Raw genomic sequence first — 25,552 nt, forward strand, 5'->3', positions numbered from 1 at the left:
AATAGGATAGATGAAAGTGAGAAGCCTGGCACAAATAAGTGGAAGGAATGCCAGGACTCAGCTAAGGGCCCCTTGGTTGTCAGCCCACGCTCCCAAAATAGGAGCCCCTAGTGTCCCTTATAGTCACCTCTTACGAGAGGCAGGGGATACCGTGGGTGTTATTCTACCGCCCCCACCCACAGGGGATAGAAAGACAAAGGTCAAGAAGGGCGTGAAAATGGAAGACTCCCTAGGTCTCGTAAACCTAATACCGTCGGGGTCGGAAAAAAACAAAAGTTAACCAAGGGAGGTCGAATAGGATAAATAAAAGTTAAGGAGTCTGACACAAGTAAGTGACATCAATGCCAGGACTCAGCTAAGGGCCCCGTGGTTGCCAACCCACGCTCTCAAGTTAAGAGCAGCTTACGACAGGCAAGGGTTACCGTGGGTTTTATTCTACCACCCCCAACCGCAGACAGGGGGGTACATGGAAACATTCTACTGTACTACCCCCAACATAAGGCAATGAGTGCTGTCTGTAGTTTTCCGTTGCTTTCCTCACTATAATAAATATAAATATTATTATTATTATTATTATTATTATTATTATTATTATTATTATTATTATTATTATTATTATTATTATTATTATTATTATTATTATTATAAACTGAGACGTGCTTCTTCACCTCAACGCTCGCCGCTATAGACCACTCACTATAGACTCAAAGAGCGTTAAAATTAACGTAATATAGAATAGCACCCTCCTACAGCGACGACAGATGGCTGAAACGTGCGTAGGGAGGGAACGACTAGACACAATGAAAGCCGCTTCACGATAACAACTCTTTCCACTATTAAATCCACGCAGTAACGGATGTCGAATACACCATTCATAAAGTGAAAAGCTTACTCTGAATCTGTTCTGCGTGCGCATGTGCAGTTCCTGTTGTCGAGATCAGCCACGTAGCTGGCTGTGACGTCACTGTCTCCATGGCAACGTTCATCGAGCCTAATAATACAACAAAAAGTAGTCTTTAAATAAACCTTCCAAAATAACACTCTAACGATGTGGAAATGTCCTTTATTTCCTTCATAGCGAAACATTTCTAACGCACTTCCTATGAATGACGCCTGATTGCATCACGCTAGCTGATCCATTAAGTGTGTTTTCGCTGTTAGCTTATGAGCCTGTACATCTACACTTGCAATATTCAGAAAGCGAAAATGCATTAATTTTAGGTTTAAAGGCATAAACTTATTTTCATACAAGGAATTAAAATGATGTATTTATAACCTCCCACAATTTGTTTACTTTCTTTCTTTCTTTCTTTCTTTCTTTCTTTCTTTCTTTCTTTCTTTTTTTTCTTAATCTGTTTACCCTCCAGGGTTGGTTTTTCCCTCGAACTCAGCGAGGGATCCCACCTCTACCCCCTAAAGGGCAGTGTCCTGGAGCGTGAGACTTTTGGTCTGGGATACAACTGGGAAGGTGGGCCAGTATCTCACCCAGGCGGCCTCATCTGCTATGCTGAACAGGGACCTTGGTGGGATGGGAAGATTGGAAGGAATAGACAAGGAAGTGGGAAGGAAGCGGCCGTGGCCTGAAGTTAGGTACCATCCCGGCATTTGCCTGGAGGAGAAGTGGGAAACCGCAGAGAAACACTTCGAGGATGGCTGAGGTGGGAATCGAACCTTCCTCTACTCAGTTGACCTCTCGAGGCTGAGTGGACCCCGTTCCAGCCCTCATACCACTTTTCAAAATTTCGTGGTAGGGCCGGGAATCGAATCCGGGGCCTCCGGGGGTGGCAGCTAATCACATTAACCACTACACCACAGAGGAGGACATTTATTTAATTCAATGTATTAATTTATCTTGTGGTAACTCCGGATCAGCTCAGCAAGTAAACAATCCGAATTATTTGAACTTATTCGAGCATTTTCACGACTGAAAAGGCAGACAAAAGATGCTACTCACAAAACTTCATGACCAATATCAATATCCTGATGTAAATTGCATTACATTTCTCTTCATATTTTGTTAGAATTAAGAGAAATGATGCTATGTTTAGTTATTGAACTACCGACTAGAATCTTTTTATGACACTCATGTGAAGCAGCTACAGAACAATTTTTGCTTACATTTTCAGGTTCTGTACTTCTTTTCTAATTTAATTAAGTGAATACTTTTCCCGCGCGTTTCATATCTTGTATCTTATTTTTCATCGTGTAATACCCATTGGTACCACACATAGTTTCTAAGAATATCTCTGCCGGGCTGAGTGGCTCAGATGGTTAAGGCGCTGGCTTTCTAACCCCAACTTGGCAGGTTCGATCCTGGCTCAGTCCGGTGGTATTTGAAGGCGCTCAAATACGACAACCCCGTGTCGGTAGATTTACTGGCACGTAAAAGAACTCCTGCGGGACTAAATTCCGGCACCTCGGCGTCTCCGAAGACCTTAAAAAAAGTAGTTAGTGGGACGTAAAACAAATAACATTATTATTATTAAGAATATCTCTCGTCAATGGAATATTCCGATTAATGGCTTTGCAGTCCTATTTTACAGAACTGAAGAACATCCATAAAAATAAAATTCGATCTTCTTTATTACGCCTCATAAATGCTTCTTCTTCTTCTTCTTCTTCTTTATCTGTTTACCCTCCAGGGTCGGCTTTCCCTCGGACTCAGCGAGGGATCCCACCTCTTCCGCCTCAAGGGCAGTGTCCTGAACCTCCAGACTTTGGGTTGGGGATACAACTGGGGAGGATGACCAGTACCTCGCCCAGGCGGCCTCATCTGCTATGCTGAACAGGGGCCTTGCGGGGGGATGGGAAGATTGAAAGGGATAGACAAGGAAGTGGGAAGGAAGCGGCCGTGGCCTGAAGTTAGGTACCATCCCGGCATTTGCCCGGAGGAGAAGTGGGAAACCACGGAAAATTACTTTCAGGATGGCTGAGGTGGACTTCCCGGGGCTGAGTGGACCCCGTTCCAGCCCTCGTACCACTTTTCAAATTTCGTGGCAGAGCCAGGAATCGAACCCGAGCCTCCGGAGGTGGCAGCTAATCACACTAACCACTACATCACAGACCACATAAATTCACTAATATTTAAACGTTAGAAATATTTGTAGCACCATGTTCAAAATGTTCACTTTTTGCTTTTTCCATCGCTTGAAATAATTTGGGCTGGAAAGGGTTGAGTCCTCGGCACGAAGGTTGGTTAAATGCCTAACAGATGCACCATCAGCTGTCAGTCGTCACTGAAGCGGCGTACTAGGAAGATGAGGAGTGATTATTAGTCTCCGTCTGTCCTCACCGAACCAGGAAGTGCTATTCCGTACCAGTCTGCAAAGCACAGCGAAATATTAATTCACATTGTGGATCAGTGGTTGAGTGTCTACCTCCGGATCCCAAGATCGCTGGTTCAAACCCGACAGAGGTTGGTTGGTAGTCGGAATTTTGAAGTGCAGAAAAAGTCTATTCTACACTCCATGGCGTACGATGAAGGTGTGTAAAAGAGTAAAAGATCTCTGATGACACATTCGGAGTTTACCCGACAAAATTAATTAAATCTCAGTCATAGATCGATATTAAAAAGCCTGCGCGTGTACTGTATGTTGCAAATCCCGCAGTGTCGAGATTACCTGTGCGTAATTTCTGAAAAGGTAATCTCACTGTTGCTGACTTGCAATTTTTTCTTTAGTTCTGAAATTTCCTCGGATAATATGCAGGCAAATAGTCTGCTGTACACCTTAATATATACATTGTAATGTAAATTACAAACATTAGTTTAGTAGCATTTTTTACGGTTAGCTTCAAGGCCAGACTTGAGGTGGAATTGGATTTACAATGAAAGAGGACATTCTGTAATTTACTGACGTTACGAATGAAGGTTTTTTTTTTTGTTTTTTTTTTACAGCGCGTTAAGTTGGCGGCAATCAGCTGTCTGACATGGCGGCATACAGATAGCACGGCCAACGATATCTGCGCTGCGCTCAGCCAGCTAGAGCGACGCAAGTCGGCCCAGCTATAGGGACGCATGAAGTCGGCCGCGAGAAAGGTGTGAGGTAACAGGGTCCGTCGTGCAGATGGCGCGCCAGCTGAGCTACAGAGCAGATGATTGTAACTTGCTTATCAGCGATAAGTGTGTGGGCTGACCGGCATAGGCCCTAATGCTTACTACATTTGTACTTGACTGCCACTTTATACCTTTCAGTAAATGATCCGTGTATACTATGACCAACGAAGGTAAAATAAAATGTAAACTCGTACCCTCATCCCTCGGTGGTGCAGCTCTTTTCAGGCACACCCCCAATGGAGGTGAGCTGCATGTACCATTTCAAACACATACCAGCCCTCCTGCCATTCTTAAATTTCTGACAGCACCGCGAATCGAACCCGGGCCTCTTAAAACGACAGCTAGTAACACTAACCGTTGCGCTACTACCATGAATCACCTTCCTATTATTATTATTATTATTATTATTATTATTATTATTATTATTATTATTATTATTATTATTTGCGAATGGGTCACGCGGAATCAATTTCTTTTCCTTTTAGCTCAGTATTCCTTCATACGTAGTGAATGGGTGTGTTTTCGTTGCAGGGACCATACATGTCGGTTAGTCTATCTCTCCTCATCTTCAAAACCCCGCGTGAGTTGTGATTTTATTTGAATCCATCTCGGTCCAGTAGATTCGGTGACCCTAATTCCTTCAATTGCCTTTGCTGGCGGGACCTAGTGTTTACAGTGCACTATGTCTTCTGGTATGGGCTAGAGAAAATTTGTTGCTTTCATCGATTTGTTTCAGTCTGATCCTTGGCATTGCCAATATGAGGTAAGAGCGATGCCAGTAATGCATTCCTTATGCAGCCAGTCCCTGTTATGAATGGTGTGAAAATGTTGCTTTTGGGGTCGGTTGATGTATGCATTTTAGTGGGCTTGGCAGACTGATATAGAATAGCAACTTCTGGCTCGGTGAGGAAAGCAACGGGAAACTACCTCACTCCTCATTTCCCTAGTACGCCTCTTCAGTGATGCCTAGGCCATCTGTGACAGCTGATGGCGGAGCTGTTGAGGATCCAACCAGCCTTAGGACTGAGGACTAAACATACATACATACATACATACATACATCCGATTCCTTCAGGTCTTTCTCTGTCTGTTTGTACTACTTCGATCTAATGGTTGTATTCTTTAAGAATGCGTGAATTCCGTGAATTGAAAAAAATATTCTCCGCACGGGGAGTCGAACCCACGACCATCGAATTACTAGTCCAAGCTCTTACTGCTATGCCAACAACTGCTCGGCGTGTGCGCTAACGTAAGTGGCTTATACGGTGCGGGAGCCACGTCAACATTATTATTTTTATTTTCTATACGCTTGGCCATCTGGAGTTCCAACTTGAGTACTTTCATTTGTAGCCAAGCCCTGCATGTTCTATAAATTTGAGCGAAATCGGTGGTGACGAGTAGGGAATGCCCCCTTGTGAGCCCATTTTTTCTAAGCACCCATGAATTGTATTCTTCGCATGCGCATTGTGTCTGTAATTTTGGAGATTCTTTGATATATCTACGCGTTTGGTTTTCGTAAATGTAAGCCTACTCCATCTTTGATTCTCGGTCCTAAGATTTTTCTGGTTATTTTACATTATTTCACTTCTGATTGTCCTTTTAGTGTTTTGTGTTGGAGATTGAGAGTTTCTAATGCGCAGAGAACTTCGGGTATAATTATTACTGTAGTACAGTGCCGGATTTTGCAGTTTCAGGAGAGACTTTTTTTGTTGTATTTTTGTTGACTGAAATGCAGTCTCCATTTTACGGGGTCGCGATTCAATGGATTTTTTTTTTCATTACAATTTTCAGTAATCCATTCACCTAAATATTTAAATTCATTCGCTCAAGAGATGTGGTTGGAGGCAATTTGGAGTTCAGATGGGGCAGTTTTGATGTCTGTCATAAATGTTTCTTCAAATGAAATTTGTAACCCAATTTTCGTTGCTTGTTCTTGCACGAGTTCAAGTTGGTTTTGTGCATCGGAGATGTCTTTCGCAATTAGTGTCTTGTCGTCTGCAAGTGCTAAACAGTCCAATTCTATGCCTTTATGTTTTGTTTCTTACAAATTTTTCAAGCGCACAATTAAAGAGTAATAGGGGTAATCCATCTCCTTGTCGTACCCCTGTGTCTGTTGGAAATTCTCTGCTCAATTCTCCTATAAATTTTACCTTAGATTTGGTCTCTGTGAGTGTATCTTTAATGATATTTGTTGTCTTGTGATCTAGTCCGAATTCTGTTGGTAATTTGAATCCATTATATTCTATATTCTATATATTCCATTATTATTATTATTATTATTATTATTATTATTATTATTATTATTATTATTATTATTAACAATAATCATTTTTTTAGCTCCAGTTTTCTGGGTGTGGTGTAGAAGCGCTCGGCACTGGCCTCTCCCCTATTGGCCACTACTGGCCTCTTTCTCATTTCTCTTTCAAAGCAATAATTCCTTGCTGTTCTCGTTCTGTCCATCCTCTTAACATGTCCAAACCATTGTAGCCTACGTCTTCCTAGAAGCTCGGTAACAGGTATTTTGATGCCAGCCTCCTTCCTGTTTGCTTCTCTGTTCTTTTGGTTCATTATTCTGATGAATTTCATTTCTGTTGACTGGGTTTTACTATTAGCCTTGTTTATGTAGGGCACATGTTGCGAATCCATAGGTGATAATTGGAATAAAGTAGGTATGAAACATGGATAATTTTGCCTTCTGGGGTATTTTATCATCCCAGAGTTAATTTCTCTCTTGAAAATGAAGTTGAGAAGCTTTCCGAATCCTATTAAGTATTTCTTGGCTTCTTGTGCTGTTTTTTGAAATGATGCCTTTGCTGGCAGGACCTAGTGTTTACAGTCCGCTATATCTTCTGGTATGGGCTAGAGCAATGTTGTTACTTTTATATCCTTGGCTTTGACAATATGAAAGTGACTGAGGTATGCGCGATGCTAGTAATGCCATTCCTTCTGCAGCCAGTCCCTGCTATGAAATGTGTGAAAATGTTGCTCATAGGGTCGGTTGGTGCATGCATTTCAGTGGGCTTGGCAGACTGATATGTAATAGCAACTTTTGGCTCGGTGAGGAATGCAACGGGAAACTACCTCACTCCTCATTTCCCTAGTACGCCTCTTCAGTGATGCCTAGGCCATCTATGACAGCTGATGGCAGAGCTGTTGAGGATCCAACCAGCCTTCGCGCTGAAGACTGAACGTACACATACACCTCCAAGATATTTGAAATAGATTGTAAGAGAGTTCCCTCCAGGAAAATATTTGAATCTGTGCCTTTCCTGTTGATAGCCATTTCAACAGTTTTTGTTTTACTGATGTTTAGTCCATCTATATATATAAAATAAGAGTTTTGTCTGTACATTGCTCAGAATTTGAAAATAATGGTATTTCTGTATCGGCCATGTCCATAGTAACAAGAAAATGCACTTTTTACTTTTCCGTAATTTCTGTCTGTCTGTCTGTCTGTCTGTCTGTCTGTCTGTCTGTCTGTCTGTCTGTCTGTCTGTCTGTCTGTCTGTCTGTCTGTCTGTCTGTCTGTCTGTCTGTCTGTCTGTCTGTCTGTCTGTCTGTCTGTCTGTCTGTCTGTCTGTCTGTCTGTATGTACACGCATCACGAGAAAACGGTTGAAGAGAATTTAATGAAAATCGGTATGTGAAGTCGAAGGATGAACCTCTACAATCTAGGCTATAAATCATTTTACTCATGCTGAGTGAAATGGTAGTTTAGGGGAAGGCCTAAAATTGAATTCTCAACTATTTATGTTATTAGTGGTCGTATTTTAAAGAAAATGGGTATGTAAAGTTGGGGAATAAGTTGCTACAATCTAGGCTATTCACGCTGAGAAAATGGTAGTTTAGGGGAAGGCCTAAAATTTAATTCTCAAATATTGTTGTTATTGGTAGTCCTATCTTGATGAAAATCGGTATGCAAAGTCAGGAAATAAGTCGCTATAGTCTAGGCTGTAAATTATTTTATTCACGCTGAGTGAAATGGTAGTTTAGGGGAAGGCCTAAAATGTAATTCTCAGATATTTCTTATTAGAGGTATAATCGATGAATGCTACATAACTAAGTTTATATAGTATTAAATTTCCTATTATTCATGTCTTATACATTGTTACCGTTCTGGCTATGATCACAAAGATATTCATGAATTTGGATTTTTGTTACTAAGTCCATATCAGCACCGAGTAACGAGAAAATGGATAAACAGTATTTAATGAAAATCGGTATGTAAAGTCGGAGAATAAGAAACTACAGTTCATGATATAAAATATTTTACAAATCACAGAGTCGAAAGAAAACTAAATGTGACGGCCTACAATATAGAAAGCTCATACATAACATTGATCAACAATAACATTACATTGACCATTGTTTGTCGTGATGTGCTTTGTGTCTTCTCTTGCCCCTCATCTCTGGCAGATAGGATTACTGCTGCGTACAGAGTATTTTTTTGCAAGTTATGAATCTCATTCCGTATTGACGGTTATCACTTTACAAAAGAAAATATTTATAAATATGTATTGATAGGAGGATTTTATAAATATTTTCAGAGTATTTTTTATTTGATTTACGTCGCACTGACATAGATAGGTTTGATGGCGACGATGGGATAGGAAAGGGCTAGGAGTGCCTTAGGCCTTAATTAAGGTTCAGGCCCAGCAAACTGACTGGTGTGAAAGTGGGAAACCATGGAATACCATCTTCAGCGCTGCCGACAATGGGGTTCGAATCCACTATCTCTCGGATGCAAGCTCACAGCTGCGCACCACTAACCACACGGTCAACTCGGCCAGTTGTACAGAGTGTAACAGCCTGTCTAAATATTGATGGGAAGTAGCTGGGGCGTTAGGTAACTTTCTTTTTTAGCATGCCATTCCCCTGGTTTATAAATTTTCTGATACTACTGGTACGTAACACACTGGATCATCATAGCATTCGGGCTATTCAACCCCTACTCTGAGGCACTGATTGGAATGAACAGTGTGCATATTTAGCGGAATAATGGCAGATGAGTGTTCATGGCAATATGCGGCCTGGTCATCCCAGCTCTGGAACTTTGGACTATTAAATTGGCACCGCAATCTAACCGCAGCACTGTTCGTTAAAAGTGATAAAACGTGCGGCTTTCCATTTGATCGAGTATTTTATATGATAGCATTGCTTTTAATCGCTACATTCATACTTACGTTTTAGTAATGACCTATGTTGATTTTAGGTTAGGAAAACCACAAAGTCAGTCTTTCTGAGAATCCCGTAGCGAAGCACGGGTACAACAGCTAGTATTATTTAAACTTGCCATTCCAAAGATTTAGTTTCTCCCGTACTTCCGATTCTTTTTCTCCCTAAATCAGAATATCGTCTGCAAATATCAATAAATATGTGATTGCGCACAATGCGCATGAATACAAGTATACAAAGTATACATGTTGCGAATTTCATCTTTCTCAGAGATTCTGTTCTCAATTTGCACTTCAGTACATGGTATCTCTCGCAGAGTTCACCACATCTTCTGCACTTACAGTCATGGCAGGGGTCATGGAATTGCTTGGATTCACACAGTTTATGGTGAAATCCATGCACGGCGAGCCTTGTTAATATATGTCTTAATTCATAACCCCATTGCATCCACTCTAAGTTAATCATTACGTCACTGAGGTAAAAATCGTCCGATATGTTGTTCCTCTTTTGATGAAGTTCCTGCAGTAGTGCTTTATACGCCGCGGTGGTGGGGAGCAGGAACTTCAGACGCAGCTCTTCTACATAGAACAGTTCCTCTTGTCAGCACGTAAATATTAGAGTTTTTGATGGATCCACGACAATGATGAACAGGAGTAGTGACATGGCACTTACCTGCTGGACTCCTTTTATTATTATTATTATTATTATTATTATTATTATTATTAACAATATTCAAGCTGCAATGTCTCTTTTCATCATAGACACAAATATCTGACCTACACAAAACACAGCGTGGGTTCTTATATTTGCTACCAGATTGTTTTCTTTTCATAGAAGATATCAGTTTATCTCAACATTTACAATGTCGGCAACTTTGTAATAAGGCCACGGTGAGCGCCGCAGTCAGTCTTTTATTACTGGCCGATGGAGCTCACATGACAAAATAATTATTAGTCAGAGCGCTAATCGTCACAAACCAATGATCTGTCACTCGCCATGCACTTCAACAGAGTCATATCCATTATGACTCTTAATAAGATCAATGAATATTCAAGATACGATTTTATTACATGACGTTATATTTATTTCATCTTCCATTTCACGTTACTTATATTTAAATTATTTTTTATTTTATTTATTTTATTTCAGATAAAATTATATCCATTACCACACAGAACTTTACCATCACGGCCCCGATCTGACTTTAAATTCTGAAGCATTTAAATTTTATTATACCATCTAAGGAATGCTTAATAAGTTTCAACAAATCTTTCACCAAGAGATACAAATCAAGTGCGCTATTTACAACAAATGATATTTTAAGATTTTATAAGCAAAACTGGTATTTTCCAAGAACATCAACAAGAGAAATATGGACAATTTAACTGTTTTATCTGTCTTATGACATAATTTTAACAAAAAACCGAAGATCTTATTTTAAATGTCAAAAATTTTAAGGTGTCTTTCCAATTTTAATATTTCTGGTATATTAATGTTAATTTATTATTAGTTGTTGATGTCCCTTAGGGGACGAAACATGTACTAGATATAATAAATTATATATTGTATTGAATAGGCGGACCGCTTAATTATAATATTTAAGTTTATCTTGAATATTCATTGATTGATTATAGTCAATACGGGATTAGTATTACTTGAAATGAAGCTGTTAAAGCTTATCACTTGCAAATCTTAATGAGATGAATTATTCAGCATACATCATCATATATTTCTAGAGTTAGTATTTCAATCTTTCTTTCTTTCTTTCTTTCTTTCTTTCTTTCTTTCTTAATCTGTTTACCCTCCTGGATTGGTTTTCTCTCGAACTCAGCGAGGTATTCCACCTCCACCTCCCCAAGGGCAACATCCTGGAGCGTGCGACTTTGGGTCGAGGGATACAACTGCAGAGAAGAACCAGTACCTCGCCCAGGTGGCCTCACCTGCTATGCTGAACGGGGACCTTATGGGGGGTTAGGAATATTGGAAGGGATAAACAAGGAAGAGGGAATAAAGTGGCCGTGGCCTTAACTTAGGTACAATAAAATGCAAGATAATTTTTACTGTATTTTAATGACAATAATGTGTTTCATGAAATTATATATAAAATTTAAAACATTTTGAATAATAATACATTAAGTATTCATTTTTGCCAGTGCAGTATTGCAATGCATAACCAGCAACTACCGTATTTCGTCGAATGAAAATGATGGTCACCTCTTATAAGCGTACCTTTATTTGAAGCTAGTCCGGCTCCATGGCTAAATGGTTAGCGTGCTGGCCTTTGGTCACAGGAGTCCCGGGAACTTTAACCATCATTGATTAATTTCACTGGCACGGGGGCTGTGTGTATGTGTCATCTTCATTATAATTTCATCCTCATCACGACGCGCAGGTCGCCTACGGGAGTCAAATCAAAAGACCTGCACCTGGCGAGCCGAAAATGTCCTCGGACACTCTCGGTACTAAAAGCCATACGCCATTTCATTTCATTTGAAGCTAATGAGTTAACTTCACAACCCAAATTTACATTGAAGGTCAAGATGTAGAATTTTCCTGAGCCTAAGCTATTTTTATTAGGACTTTTTCCATCCATACTAGTTAGAAAACTCGCCTGGTGTCGTTAATGCGTCAAGCTGGTATCCTCTCAACCCGTGCTTAGCCGGTTCGAATCCCGTTAGTGGAAAAACAAATCACCACCAGAATGTTGGTCGACAGGATAGGAGAGGTGGAGGTAATAGAATTTCTAAACACGAGATTGCGTGTCAAAAGCCTGGATTCAATTCCAAACTCACAACCAGGTGTGCGGGTCACCCATGGACTTCAAATAAAGAAGACCTGGACCAAGCGAGCCGAACATGTCCTCGGATACGCCAAGCACTAAAATAAATAAAACTAGTTTGAGAGGAGATAATAGTAGCGCATGGGCTCCGAAGAGGTGGTGGTGATTATTGTTTTAAGAAGAAGTAGAACTGGGCAACAATCCTCTGTTAACACTACTCAGAAGAAAAAATAAAGGATTTGTCAAAAGAAATACAACGGCCACGAAGGGCGTGGAAGTGAGACTGCCTAGGCCTCGAGTGATCTAATATCGTCGGGGTCGGAAAAGAACAAGAGTTGATCACGGGAGGTCGGATAGGAGAGATAAAAGTGAGGAGGCAGGCAGAAGTAAGTCGAAGCAATGCCAGGACTCAGACAAGGGCCCCGTAGTCGCCAATCCACGCTCCCAAGTTAAAAGCCACTGGGGCCGCTTTTAGTCGCCTCTTACTGCAGGCGAGATACGCGTCTGTGAGAATGGGGCTCTACCTAAGATGCGGAATTATCCATCGAAAGTTAAAATCTCTGACCCGGCCGCAAATCGAACCCAGTAACGCTTCGACCAAAGACCAGCATGCTAACTATTTAGCCATGGAGCCGGTGAGAGGTAGCATGTATCCTTGTTGAAACATGTTTTTGTGTGTCGACTTCGTACAAAATAACGTGTAAGTTTTCCAGTCTGTTGAAACAAGACCACACGGTGCATTTCATTTTTTGATAGGGCCAACTGTTTACCCGTTATTTTAGTTGATGTACGGAAAAAATGCTCAAATTTGGGACATATCCCTGAAAAATCCCCAGTAGTTCGAAACGATGAAATATATTAAAATCAAAAGTGTTCCATGAGTGACACAGGGTTTCAAACTATAATCCTTACCAAAATTCAGCCCAATCGGTCGAACAGTTTTCGAGCCTATTCAGAACAAGCAAGCAAAGAAACAAACATACAAAAAACAAGCAGACACACTCTTATGGTTATTAATAGTATAGATATAGACGAACTTTCTCACCACTGTAGAATGAATTTCCAATATGAGCTGGCAGTCTATACTTGCAGTCCCAGGAACTCATCGTAACACTGGCTCCGAAACCCGTCAGCTTCACGTACATCTCATCGTTGAAATCACGTGGGTTCCTCACCAACAAAACTGTTTCTAGTGACAAGTCTTTGTGCACGATATCTACGAAAGGAAATACAGTTTTCAGTTTTAAAACACGCTTGTTTCTCTGCGACCAATAACACTAGGACCTACAATATACTGCTGTATTTTCTTAAGTCTGTACATACATTAGTAGGCTACAAGTAATCAGAGTGGTAGTGATTATTGTTTTTAGAGGAAGTACAACTAGGCAACCATCCTTTATAGAGAGTGGTTGGAAACAACGAGAACCAGGTAAATGAGCGTTACTGGGTGTTTATACATCTCTTATCAGTTTACCCTCCAGGGTTGGTTTTTCCCTCGGACTCAGCAAGGGATCCCACCTCTACCGCCTCAAGGGCAGTGTCCTGGAGCTTCAGACTCTGGGTGTGGGGATACAACTGGGGAGAATGACCAGTACTTCGCCCCGGCTGCCTCACCTGCTATGCTGAGCAGGGGCCTTGTGGGGGGATTGGAAGGGATAGACAAGGAAGAGGGAAGGAAGCGGCCGTGGCCTTAAGTTAGGTACCATCCCGGCATTTGCCTGGAGGAGAAGTGGGAAACCACGGAAAACCACTTCTAGGATGGCTGAGGTGGGAATCGAACCCACCTCTACTCAGCTGACCTCCCGAGGCTGAGTGGACCCCGTTCCATCCCGCGCACAACTTTTCAAATTTCGTGGCAGAGCCGGGAATCGAACCCGGGCCTCCGGGGGTGGCAGCTAATCACACTAACCACTACACCACAGAGGCGGACTACGGGGTGTTTATACCGATAAATAACTTGAAAAATAATATTAGATATCTCGCGCCGTTGTCATTCAATTCGTGGGCGAATTCAAATGGGCTTTACAATACGGTGTTGCTAAATTTGCACGTGACTTAAGAGAAGACCGGCTTGGAAACCCCAGTCAGGGAGATAGTGGGTTCAAACCCCACTGTCGGCAGTCCTGAAGATGGTTTTCCGTGGTTTCCCATTTTCACACCAGGCAAATGCTGTGGCTGTACCTTAATTAAGGCCACGGCCACTTCCTTCCCACTCCTAGCCCCTTCCTGTCCCATCGTCGCCGTAAGACCTATCTGGGTCGGTGCGACGTAAAGTAACTTGCAGAAGAAAAAAGAAAAGAAAAAACAGTCAAAGAAGAAAACTTCGCAAGAGGAGGGGATTAAACACGGTCCTGCGAGCTGACAGGATCGCACCACGGTGTCCGGCTCCATGGCTAAATAGTTAGCGTGCTGGCCTTCGGTCACAGGGGTCCCGGGTTCGATTCCCGGCAGGGTCGGGAATTTTAACCATCATTGGTTAATTTCGCTGACACGGAGGCTGGGTGTATGTGTTGTCTTCATCATCATTTCATCCTCATCACGACACGCAGGTCGCCTACGGGAGTCACATCGACAGACCTGCACCTGGCGAACCGAACCCGTCCTGGGAACTCCCGGCACCAAAAGCCATACGCTATTTCATTTTTTCATCGCGCCACAGTAAATACGCTACAGTAACACCGGGTGAAACCCACGGTGTGTTTGTGTTTGATGCTGATTTCTCAGCATGGCTCCCAAGCCTATCTTTAGTCACGTGCGGATTTAGCAACTTCGCCCGACAAAGCCCATTTGGATTCGCCCGCGAAGCGATCTGATTGGCTAAATTCAGCAGCTGATAAAAGACAAAGGCACGAGATCAGGGTTGCCAGCTGTCCCGTATTATACCGGATTTCCCGCATTTGAAGGTCCGAAGTACTGTTCTGTCTAAAAAACATACGGGCCGCAGTGGCGTCGATTTTGGATGGGCAAGGCGTTTTCTGCACCCGCAAAAATGATCTTAGCCCCCCCCCCCCCCAAACGTACAGTTTGGTAGTCTTCGGAGGATGCTAAGGCATTAAATCTGAAGAAGATGGCAGAAGATTTTATATCAAGAAATGAGATTAGAAAGCGGGCATTCCTTCAGAGAACTACATTTCCCAATGGGGACTGTTCAGGCGGTACGATAGAGCTTTTCACAATTCGTATCATGAAATGCATAATATGCATTAATAGGATCATTTATGAAGTAACTTCTAATTCTTTTATAACTTCATTTATAAAATATTCCTTCAAAATATTTATTTATAAATCAAGTTCTATTTTCCTGTTTACTTGTGAATATTATAGAAAACTCCGTACATAAGACTCGTTCAAAAATGTATTTGAGAAACAAGCTCTATTATTGTTCTTTTTTCTATTTGTTTGTGAATATAGTTATTATTCAGGAATGTTTGTATTGATAGTTTTTCCTCATTTCACATGCCTGTGTTCATGATAACAGTGCCCCCCCACCCCCACAATAATTACCCGAAGTCTGACGGGACGCCCTCTTTTCCTACATTTAAAAAAGTCACTTCTGCCATGGTTCAAATTATCTGTTTATATTATCATTTACCGATCCTGCATTTCTGCACTATGATCGGAACCAGTGTTGCCAACTTATATTTTCAAGATCCGCTAAATGCTACTAAAAATCTGCTAAAATTCCGCCAAGAAATCCGATCTTAAATAATGAGCAATAATAATAATAATAATAATAATAATAATAATAATAATAATAATAATAATAATAATAATAATAATAATAATAATAATAATAATAATAATAATAATTGTACCGGGCGGTACACCGCCGCGCCGCTAATTCAAACATTGCGCCTGTTGGAACTCCTCTACTGGAGGAAGCCTGAACTTTAACAACCATGTTAATTCTAAAGTTTCTCAGAAGATGTCTCTACTGTAAATTTTGAAGTGTTCTGAACTATGTCAATTTCGATTCGTGTTTGTCTGCTCCATAGCAAGAACTTTGAACATTCTCTAACAGATATCTCTACCAAAACTGATAACGCTCTCTGGTGTAAAGGAATGAACTGTCCGGAAGAAATTTAACATTCATAAGTTTTGTTTTTGCTAAATTTTGTTCTGTGGTTTGAGAGTTGGCAATATAATCCTTTCTTTCCGCCTGTTTTGTATGTAGCCAATCAGGAATTTCTGTAATTAATTTTCCACCAATAAGGTGTTTCTTCTTCGTCTGGTGTATTAGTTTTGCTGTTATCCAATAAAATTTTGTGGGCGGGTTGTAATCATTCATGAAACGTCTCGAATTTTCCGCGAGGGTATATAAACTGCTGATTTTCTGGTCTCCTCGCCACTTCAGTAACATCTTTCTTAGTGTGATTACGTAGCAGGGCGCGGGAAGCGCCTTTTTCTTCAGGCGGCAGTTCATCCATCACGTAATGGCCTTTTAACAACTTCTTTACTTGCTAGCTCAGCAGTTTAACCCTCGGGGCAGGTTCGAAACTTTTATCATGTAACACTTGGTATAAAATTCTGTCTCTTTGACTACAAATCGGGATAGAGAGTGCCTACCCTCTCGAGCTCCCTCTCATATTGTTTTTGAGGTGACTACGTTTTCGTACCTGTTTTGTTTTGTTTCATAATGTAATTAATTTTCCTATCGTGTCACCTCCGCAGTATGGGATTAGCCCTTGTATAAGCGGCCTAAGAGCCAAATAGGTTTTAAAAAGGTGTATTAGGAGTGCATGTTACGCCTCCACTCAAATTGGTATTTTGGGGTCATGTAATTGAACTGTTTCTTTCTTGAATAGGCTTCAGTTGGTTGGGTATTATTACCCCCTTCTGGCGTGCCCGGAGGGCAGCTTGAAAGTGGAGTTTGGTGTGGCCTTTGAATTGGCTTGAACTTTGAGAGCGGGTTGCTCTTTCTTGAATTTGGTTTCTGTGTGCCTCGAGCAGGCTTTACTGGGTAATTGGGAGCTAGAGCTCCTTGGTATGATTGGGGTTTTCTGCCCCTTTGTTAAACCTTGTGTATAAGTAAAGTTGGGCTCATTGCTCAGGGATTGTGTTTCTGGAACTCGAAGTCCAAAATACATTAATAAACTGTAATTGTACATTCTTATCTTGTTGCTATATAAATGAGTTCCTGTTGTACTTGTTATTTCTCGATCTCGAAAAGAAAATATAACCTTTGTTGAATTTTAAATTAACTTTAATTTCGTAAGTTGAGACCTGTTCATCCCAGCACCTTCTTTCACCTCTAACTACCACGGAGAACTCCGTAACAAGTGGTAGCAGAGCGTGGTTGAATGGGTCTCAATTTAGCCCCTTTTGACGGCTGAACATTGCTCTGATTCGAACTCTAACAATTTTCTCAGTTGCTGGAATTTTTTTGTTTATTTTTCTCTCTCAAAAATTTTCTGTCATCATGTCCGGCCCTCGCGAGGTTCTCCATCCTTTCTATTTGCGTAAAGAGGAATTAATTTATGAACTATCTCTCAGAAACGTTCAATCTGGAGGCACGGTTGCAGTCGACTCCAATAAGCTAAAAGATTCCCTTGATTTGCCTATTACCATCCCGACTTTGGGAGAAAAAGAGGTTGACGACGCTCTCTCCACGATCAATGATAATACTACTGAGCTAGCATCTGTAGTTAGTTTTTTTTGAAGTAAGTGATCCATCTCCTAATCAACTCAAATGAGTACAGGCTAGGCTGTACCACTTTTATAATAGGGTGTGTGATCTATTGTCTCTGAAGTTAAATGACCTTCAGGGTAAGGAAGCTAGTGCCCTTGCCGAAAACTTGTCCCAAATGTCCAGTAAAGTTAGTCAGTTGTTATCTGGACCTGCTATCCCTAAAGTCGACCAACCTATGGTAGTAAATATTGTAAATGGGGAGGATTCCTCTAAAGAGGAAGGAAGTAGTACTAAGGTGATTACACAACGAACATCTGCCCCATTAGGAACCGAGTCCGATCGTCGCACGTCCATTCCACCCTTTGTGTTAAATAATGCTCCCTCTGAATCTGCTTCTCCGCCACATATGCCCTTCCTACTACGTCTCCGGGTTTCAGCAGTTTGCCCCATCCTTTAGCAATGTTGCTCAGAGGTATTTCTAACTTTTCGGTTAACTCTACCAGTGACGTGATTTCATTCTTAAGGTTTTTAGTTGAGTTTCAGGATCATGCTCTTGTTTTTTCTCTTTCTGCTTGACAGATTTTGCAAATCATCTATCCCTATGCAATGGGTGTTCTCTCCGACAAAAGAGTTAGGGCAATTGCGGAACAGTCATCCATAGAAGACTTCCATGCCCACCTGTTGGCAAATTTTATCCCCGCCCGAGCTAGGTCTTCGCTCATTCAAAAGTACTACTACCGAGTACAACGGTTGGATGAAAATTTAGCAGACTTCATCCAAGACATTAAGTTTTACACTAGGGTATTTGCCCTCCATTTTCCCGAAGATTAAATTGTTCAGGCCATAGTGGAAGGTATTTCCCCATCATTCCGCTCATACTTGTGTTTTGCGTCGCGTCCGCAAACTTTCGCTGAGTTAGAGGCTATGGCTGTCTCAGCCGAAGGAGTCAGATACGCAGATACCTTGCGTGTAGCGAAAGAACCCCCTCCATCATCTGGTAATTTTCGGCCTCCACCTCGCCGACCCATCACACCCCGTCAATGTTACGCTTGCGGGTCGCCTGACCATCTTCGTAATAAATGTTCATTGATCAAAGCTAGTAGGACAAATAATGGAGCAGGTTCATCCCAAGGCTGCTTTAAATGCGGCGCGTTTTCACATATTGCCAAGAACTGCCCTAATGCTAACAGCACTCCCTCCTGCTCAACTTCGAACAACAATCAAAAGTGACTAGGGGCTTCGGCTGAGACGATCCATCCTTCATTCCGAGGCTCAGCCCCAAGTAAAACGGCCGAATTACCAGGGAAAACTCTGTCTTCAAATTTATCTTTTGAAGGTTCCAAAGAATGCCTTAGGATTGCGGCGGATCCCCCCGCACCTGTTCCTTTTCTCAAAATTGAATTAAATAATGAACCTGTGACTGCTCTTTTAGATTCTGGCAGTGTTTGTTCCATTATCTCGGCCGAATGGTATTCGAAATTGAAATCTGTTTGTAAACTTCCTGCTTATTGCTCGTCTTCGGTTCAATACGTTTCGGCAAATTCTTCTCCATTAGAAATTTTAGGCTCTTTAAAAGCCAAAATTCGTATTTCTAAATTTACTTGGAAAGTTAGATTGTTTGTGGCAAAGCACTTGTCTTGCCCCATTATATTGGGAGCGGATTTCATGTCTTCTACTGGTTTAGTTCTCGACATCCAGAGCAGGTCGTGCACATTCAAATTTGCTTCTAATTGTAAAATCCCCTTATTGAAATGTAATTTTGTATCATGTTCATCTATTTCGCCTACCCAGGATGAGATGTTGTTAGATCTTAGACATCTACCTGAGGAGCAGGCTGATAGTATTCGTAAGTTGTGTCAGTCGTTTCCAGAGGTGTTCTCGGATACTCTTGGTGTTACTGACCTTATTGAATACACGATTGAGGTTACGGATTCGATTCCTGTCCGTTTTCCACCTTATAGGCTATCTCCACCTAAAATGAAGGCGCTGAAAGAAATCATTGATCAGATGCTGAAGGACGGTATTATTCGGCCCTCTAAGTCGGCGTATTCTTCGCCTATTTTTCTAGTCCCGAAACCCCAAGGTGGCTTCAGGCCTGTGATTGATTATAGGGCTCTCAATCGGAAGGTGGTGTTACAATCTGTGCCCCTTCCAGACCTTCACTCGTGTTTTTCATGGTTTCGTAAGGCTAAGTTCTTTACTATCCTAGATCTTAACCAGGCTTATAATCAGATACCGTTAGCAGAGGAATCTAAACACCTGACAGCGTTTGCCACGGATTGGAATTTGTATGAATACAACCGCGTGCCTTTCGGGCTCCACACGGGAGCAGCTGTACTCACTAGACTGCTAGATAGGGTCTTCTCCGACATCAAATTCGAGTACTTGTACCACTATCTTGATGATGTCGTCGTATTTTCGGAGACCTTCGAAGAACATCTAGATCATCTGAAAGAAGTTCTCAATCGCCTCCGTAAGGCCTCCGAACTTCTGCCTTCCAATTTGATGTTACGCATATCAGAGGTACTGAAAACGTGGTTGCTGACGGACTAAGCCGTATGTTTTCTAATGATGTAGAGACCCCGGATCTGGATGATGGTTCTTCACCTCCCGAGTCCATACCATCTGAGGTTAATGCCATCTTAACAGATGCTCCCATGCTCTTTAGGGATATTGAGAAATATCAACGTGAAGATCCGACGCTGGCTCAGATCATGGAAACCCTTTCTTCTGGGGAACATGTCGTCCCTTATGTTTTGAGGAATGGTGTTTTATGTTGCCCCAAATAGGCATGATCAAAAAATGAAAGTTGTAGTTCCAGCGGTTCTTGTACCAATGATCTTCAGGTACTATCATGAGACCCCATTGGGGGGGGGGGCATTTAGGCATCTTCAAAACCCGAGAAAAGATTCGTGAAATGTTCATCTGGAAGGGTATGGACGGAGAAATCCGTGAATTGGTAAAATCTTGTAAATCATGCTGGCTTAGTAAACCCACCATGTCAACTAAGCAAGGGCTTTTGTCTTCTCACCAAGCGTCGCGCCCCATGGAACGTCTTTACATCGATTACGTAGGACCCTTTCCCCAGTCAAAGGGGAACGCCAATAAGTTCATCCTTGTATGTGTAGATGGTTTTACTAGATTTTCCTGGTTATTCCCGACTAAGCTGGCTACCGCTCAGTCCACCATTACTTGTTTAAATTCCATTTTTGCTTCTTTCGGTCCGTGTCAATATATTGTATCTGATAATGCTAAAGCTTTCACATCCAATCTCTTTCATAAATTCTGTTCTGATCTGTCCATATCTCATGTGACTACTTCGGCTTATTATCCCCAACCATCTCTAGCTGAACGGGTCAATCGTAACCTGAGGTCGGCCCTTATTGCCTATCATCACGACGATCATTCTAGGTGGGACACGTCCTTGCATTGGTTAGCTTTTGCTTTGAATTCGCCGGTTCATGAATCTCATAAATTTACTCCAGCTTCTTTGATGTTCAAATTCTTTCCCAACACGCCGCTCTCTAACCTTTGGTCTCTTAGTGATATTCTACCTGAGACAATAGATCCAGATAATATTAAAGATCTTTGGAAGAAGGCTAAAGCCAATCTTAAAGTGTCTCATGAAAAGATTAGGGAAAGATATGATCGTGGACGGAGACCCACCCATTTGAAGGTAGGTGACCAGGTGATGGTCAAGAACTTTGTTCCCGCGGGCAAGCTTGCTCCCAGATTTCATGGGCCGTGCATAATTGTAGATTTTCTCACGCCGGTCACGTTGTTGCTAAGCAATCCAGCCACCGAGAGGATATTTAGGGTTCACCTGTCCCAGGTGAAACCTGTGTAATTTCCGCACTAACTTAGCTTGTTTTATTTCTTGTTACATTTTGGAAGAAATCTGAAGGTTATATTTTTGGTTTCATTTTGAGGCCTTCTGCCCGTGGAATTATGTTCTTTGTTTCCTAATGTTCGTTGTACAACCTCCCCCGAACAGTTAAACTGCTATCCTGTCCTTGTCATGGCCATTACCACGCTCCCGTCTCCTGCTTAACCACACACAGTGGCTAATTAAAATGAAATAAAGATCTCCACGCCGCTGGCCCCTCAGCCCCACCACAATTACTGTACCCGAAAATCATTATGGTCCAACAAATTCTGCCGCCGAGATCTTAATGTTTCAGTGCCCCCGCAGCCGCGCGGCGCCGTGCCGCTACTGGAGTAGAGCATGGGCCCGATCTACTTCAGTGAGGTCAACCAGTGTACGGCGAGCCGGAGCCCTCCTCCCGGCCAAGACTGACGTGCGGCGCACCACCTGCAACTTGCCCGCGGCCTGTAAACGTTCGTCGCGTGTGCGGCGTGCTTCACCACCACTAACCCTCTCATGGTGCGGGCGAGCGGTATCTCAGGGTACTTGAGGGGTCCGAGCGGCCTCCTCTGGACACAAGCAGCGGCGGCTGGTCTGGCCGTCAAACTTAATCAACATTTAATGTACTTAATTAGCCACATGGACATTTCATATCAACAACTACTACATTTTTGGATTCAACTGCAATATTTGGTGGACTTAAAAAAAATTTTCTCTCAAGAATTAAAAGTTTTCCTTCTGCATTCAACTACTACACGCATAAAGACATTACATCAAAGTTACTACAAATAATTTTGAAACTGGATCCAACCAATTTAAGAAACTTGTTTGTAAATCCTCCTGCAATTAATTTCTATATCAACATCATAACTTGGACCTTGTTTTAAAACAAAATCTGGTGTTCTTCTGTGTTACCCCTTGGAGGGTCTTTTGGGGGGGGGGTCTGTACCGGGCGGTACACCGCCGCGCCGCTAATTCAAACATTGCGCCTGTTGGAACTCCTCTACTGGAGGAAGCCTGAACTTTAACAACCATGTTAATTCTAAAGTTTCTCAGAAGATGCCTCTACTGCAAATTTTGAAGTGTTCTGAACTATGTCAATTTCGATTCGTGTTTGTCTGCTCCATAGCAAGAACTTTGAACATTCTCTAACAGATGTCCCTACCAAAACTGATACCGCTCTCTGGTGTAAAGGAATGAACTGTCCGGAAGAAATTTAACATTCATAAGTTTTGTTTTTGCTAAATTTTGTTCTGTGGTTTGAGAGTTGGCAATATAATCCTTTCTTTCCGCCTGTTTTGTATGTAGCCAATCAGGAATTTCTGTAATTAATTTTCCACCAATAAGGTGTTTCTTCTTCGTCTGGTGTATTAGTTTTGCTGTTATCCAATAAAATTTTGTGGGCGGGTTGTAATCATTCATGAAACGTCTCGATTTTTCCGCGAGGGTATATAAACTGCTGATTTTCTGGTCTCCTCGCCACTTCAGTAACATCTTTCTTAGTGTGATTACGTAGCAGGGGGCGGGAAGCGCCTATTTCTTCAGGCAGCAGTTCATCCATCAGGTAATGGCCTTTTAACAACTTCTTTACTTGCTAGCTCAGCAGTTTAACCCTCGGGGCAGGTTCGAAACTTTTATCATGTAACACTTGGTATAAAATTCTGTCTCTTTGACTACAAATCGGGATAGAGAGTGCCTACCCTCTCGAGCTCCCTCTCATATTGTTTTTGAGGTGACTACGTTTTCGTACCTGTTTTGTTTTGTTTCATAATGTAATTAATTTTCCTATCGTGTCACCTCCGTAGTATGGGATTAGCCCTTGTATAAGCGGCCTAAGAGCCAAATAGGTTTTAAAAAGGTGTATTAGGAGTGCATGTTACGCCTCCACTCAAATTGGTATTTTGAGGCCATGTAATTGAACTGTTTCTTTATTGAATAGGCTTCAGTTGGTTGGGTATCATTACCCCCCTTCTGGCGTACCCGGAGGGCAGCTTGAACGTGGAGTTTGGTGTGGCCTTTGAATTGGCTTGAACTTTGAGAGCGGGTTGCTCTTTCTTGAATTTGGTTTCTGTGTGCCTCGAGCAGGCTTTATTGGATAATTGGGAGCTAGAGCTCCTTGGTATGATTGGGGTTTTCTGCCCCTTTGTTAAACCTTGTGTATAAGTAAAGTTGGGCTCATTGCTCAGGGATTGTGTTTCTGGAACTCGAAGCCCAAAATACATTAATAAACTGTAATTGTACATTCTTACCTTGTTGCTATATAACTGAGTTACTGTTGTACTTGTTATTTCTTGATCTCGAAAAGAAAATATAACCTTTGTTGAATTTTAAATTAACTTTAATTTCGTTAGTTGAGACCTGTTCATCCCAATCCCAGCACCTTCTTTCACCTCTAACTACAACGGAGAACTCCGTAACAATAATAATAATAATAATAATAATAATAATAATAATAATAATAATAATAATACTAATAATAGTAATAATAATAATAATCTGAGTAAAATTCTCCGCCCCCGGAAAACAGAAGATGGATATAGACTGAGGTCACGCAAAGTGACAGAAGAGTTTTCCAACACTGCAGCAGACATACGCAAAAGACATCTGAAATTTTATGGGCACGTCCGCAGACTGCCGGCAAGTAGACTAACACACAAGATTATCACCTACATAGAACATCTAAAAAGTATTCCATGGGTACTGGAAGTGAAGAAGGATCTGGAAAAAGCCCAGATGAACTCAAATGACACCGCGGACAGAAACCTCGATAGGAAAAAGATTAATGGATGGAATGTGCAACCAGAGAACGAAATGAAGAAGAAGACTGGAGCAAAGTGGACAGAAGAACGAAAAAGGATCCACGGAGAAAGGATGAGAGCTGTTTGGCAACTCAGAAAACAGAATCGTTAGAGCTTTGCGTGATCCATTGGGTTCATACGAATATAATAATAATAATAATAATAATAATAATAATAATAATAATAATAATAATAATAATAATAATAATAATAATAATAATTGTACCGGGCGGTACACCTCCACGCTGCTAATTTAAAATTTGCGCCAGTTGAAACTCCTCTGCCGGAGGAAGTCTGAACTTTATCTACGGTATTAATTTTCTACTTTCTCAGAAGATGTCACTACCTGGAAATTTTGGAGTTTTTGAACTGTGTCATTTTCGACGTATTTTTGTTTTGCTTGTAGTAAGAAGTGTGAACTTTCTCTTCTAGAGGACACTACTGAAAAACTACAATGGTGCACCCTAGTGCGATGTGAAAGAACTATTTTTTGGAGAAATTTTTATTTCAAAAGTTTGTTTCTTGTTAAAAATTTTTCTGTTATTGTTTAAGTTGGCTGTATACCCCTCTCTTTCCCCTTGTTTTGTATTTAGCCAATCCCGAATTTCTTTAATTAATTTCTGACCAATCTGATGTATCTTCCCCCAACTTGAATATGTTGCTGTACCCTACCCAATAAAGTGATTGTGGGCGGGTGTTTTCTTCCCTAAAACGCCTCGAACTTTCCGCGAGAGTATATAAACTGCTGATTTTTGGGTCTCTGCGCCACTTCTGTACCATCTTTCAGTGCGTAAAGTACCTAGCAGGAGGCGGGAAGCGCGTCTTTCTTCGGCAGCGGTCAACAACAAGGTAATGGCCGATTAATAACTTCCTTCTTTGCTAGCTCAGCAGTTCAACTCTCGGGGCGGGTCCGAAGTTTTTCCATAATGTAACCTTCCTTAAAATGTAAAGACCCTTGGTATCTATTCTCTCTTTAAACTGCATATCGGGATAGAGAGTGCTTAACCCTCTCGAGCTCCCACTCATATTGTTTTGAGGTGAACTTATTTTTCTCAACCTATTCTTCTTTAACGTAATGTAAATTGTTTCTTTCTTAAGTCACCTCTTTAGTATGGGATTAGCCCTTGTATTAACGGCCTAGTGCCAAGTAGGTTTTAAACAAAGTGTATTAGGAGCGCAAGTTCGCCTCCTCTCAAATTGTTATTTTAGAGGTCATGTAATTAATCTTTTTCTCACTTAATAGACCTCAGTAG

General features: G+C 41.5%; 1 protein-coding gene across 1 annotated transcript in view; it reads right to left on the minus strand.

Annotated features, from left to right (window-relative positions):
* Positions 1–12,924: 12,924 nt before the first annotated feature.
* The window catches only part of LOC136881265 (serine/threonine-protein kinase 33-like), a 71,894-nt gene continuing 59,266 nt past the window's right edge, over positions 12,925–25,552 (minus strand). Inside the window, exon 4 of the mRNA XM_067154035.2 lies at positions 12,925–13,223. Coding sequence (XP_067010136.1) covers positions 13,021–13,223 — 203 coding nt within the window. The 3' untranslated portion in view covers positions 12,925–13,020. The remainder of the gene's footprint in view (positions 13,224–25,552) is intronic.

Source organism: Anabrus simplex, chromosome 9, assembly GCF_040414725.1.
Source record: "Anabrus simplex isolate iqAnaSimp1 chromosome 9, ASM4041472v1, whole genome shotgun sequence".
In the NCBI taxonomy this organism is placed as follows: domain Eukaryota; kingdom Metazoa; phylum Arthropoda; class Insecta; order Orthoptera; family Tettigoniidae; genus Anabrus; species Anabrus simplex.